Below are 1,938 nucleotides of genomic sequence, written 5' to 3'. Positions count from 1 at the left end.
CCTCAGAGTCATCCCCGAACTTGCAGTCCGGGACTCAAAGTTGTCCTTCCGGCAATTTATGGACACATGGCGCAACCGGAAAGCTTAGCTGGCAGCGTCGTTGACATGTAGGACTCACAACGGCTAGCTGATGTGGCAGAGTAAACTCTTCCGACTCAATTTGGTCCCTCAAGTGAAGTTAAAACCCTAATTCCCAAATTTCAAGGCCACATTGTTCACTCTACTCTCTTCTCGTCGGTGCTGTGTTCTTCTCTTCTCCCTCTCTGAAACCCGTCGGTTATGGCTAGCACGAGCAATGCAGCTGGGAGCTCGAACAACCCACGATCATTTGGAAGCATCATGAGGAGAATGAACAGAAACAGAGAAGCTCGTTTGCCAGAATGGTGTGCCTGCAGGTCGAGACCAGTGCTGCGATGGTCAGGGACGGATTCTAATCCAGGAAGACCGTTCCTGGGTTGCCCAAACTACAATGTAAGTATTGTTGTTGTTGATTGCTGTATTTATGGATATAAATTTTGCTGATTGAATTTTCTTTGATGTGCAGACAGTGGGTAAGAAATGGTGTGGATTGTTTTTGTGGGTTGATAAAGTTTTGGAAGATACCATGCCATGTGATGATATGTAAAATCCCCACAATACCCCTTGTTCCTCTTTTTTTCAAACCAAACCCTAACCCTCTTCTAACACACTCACTCACCTCTCACTACCGCACACACTCTCACTCCCCTCACACCCGCTTCCTCACAGCACGCACACCCAGACTCTGACGGAAAAAAGAAAGAAAGAAAAAGGAAAGAGAGAAAAGGGGAGACTGCGAGAAGAGAATGGAGGAGGAAGGCGGGAGCTGTCCACGCCGAGCCACCATGCGAGGAGAGAGAGAGTCGCACCTCATCACCGCCGGCCTGGAGCACGCCGTTCGTGTCCCGTCGCGTTGCCGCCAACCGCGTCCAGCTCGTTGCAGTTGCATCGCCATCAGAGGCCAAAACCGAGAGAGGTGCGTCCGAGAGGAGGGACGAGTGCGAGAGAGGAGACGCGAAAAAAGGACTACCGCTGTTCTGCCTCGCCGCCGTCGAACTGCTACAGCCGCCGTGCCTTGTCTTCGTCGCCGCTAAGCTTCAACTACCGCCATCTCTGTTGGGGGTCACCGTCATTGCTGAATGAAGAGGGAGAGTTTGAGTCGGCCAGTGAAGGGAGGAAGAAAGAGTCGCGATGGAGGAGCCGTTCACCATCGTCGCGTCTGTTGTTGCCATCAACGGAGCTCGTCGTCAGGGGAGCATCACCGACGTCACTACTAATGAACCGTCTCCGTCCCTGTTGTGATCTTGCTCAGCCCTACGCCCCCTTCATTCTTGTCTCTAAATCAGCACAATTTTTCCCCTGTTCTGACTCCATGTATGAAACTGTAACGCTTCCACCTTTACTCTGCTATATTTTCTTCTTTTCTTACATGCTCTGGTTTTAATTGCGATAATATATCTCTGTTTTAGTACTATCGCCCTACTTTTGTTGCGTTTCTACTGGAAATTATCTTGAGTACTGGTATTAGTGCTATCATGGAACGGTTGGAGCTGTTGATGTTATGATTACATCTGCGATGTAGCCGTGGAAGTTGCTGCCACCGCCTCGATCCAAATTCTGCGCTCATTCATTTCATTTTACGTCAATCCTCCTCACCTTGGATTCTGGCACTCCGGGTTCGATATCTTCAGTCCCTTAGGACCATGTTGTGAGTAGGCTTTACATTTATAATGGTTTGGTTTTACGTCTATAATTATTTTGATATATGGGACTTTGAACTTAGTTATACTCACAAAAATTATTATCAAATGATTTTAAATTGGTTTTACTAATTGATTTATTAGAACTAAATATTTATCCTTGTGAAGCTCATTTTAATATGCACATGAGACTATATATTTTTATGAGACTATATGTATG

The 1,938-nt window shown here is 47.0% G+C and overlaps 1 protein-coding gene across 1 annotated transcript; it reads left to right on the top strand.

Annotated features, from left to right (window-relative positions):
* Positions 1 to 279: 279 nt before the first annotated feature.
* Positions 280 to 1,717, top strand: LOC107635081 (uncharacterized). Its single transcript, XM_088483652.1, has 4 exons — positions 280 to 471; positions 545 to 621; positions 748 to 1,402; positions 1,601 to 1,717. The coding sequence occupies exons 1-4, from the start codon at positions 280 to 282 to the stop codon at positions 1,715 to 1,717; spliced, it is 1,041 nt and encodes a 346-aa protein (XP_088339778.1).
* Positions 1,718 to 1,938: the final 221 nt, after the last annotated feature.

Source organism: Arachis ipaensis, chromosome B4 (genome assembly GCF_059453495.1).
Source record: "Arachis ipaensis isolate K30076 ecotype BB chromosome B4, ASM5945349v1, whole genome shotgun sequence".
Taxonomy (NCBI): domain Eukaryota; kingdom Viridiplantae; phylum Streptophyta; class Magnoliopsida; order Fabales; family Fabaceae; genus Arachis; species Arachis ipaensis.
The sequence above is the reverse complement of the archived record's forward strand: the minus strand, read 5'-3'. Positions and strand labels throughout refer to the sequence as shown.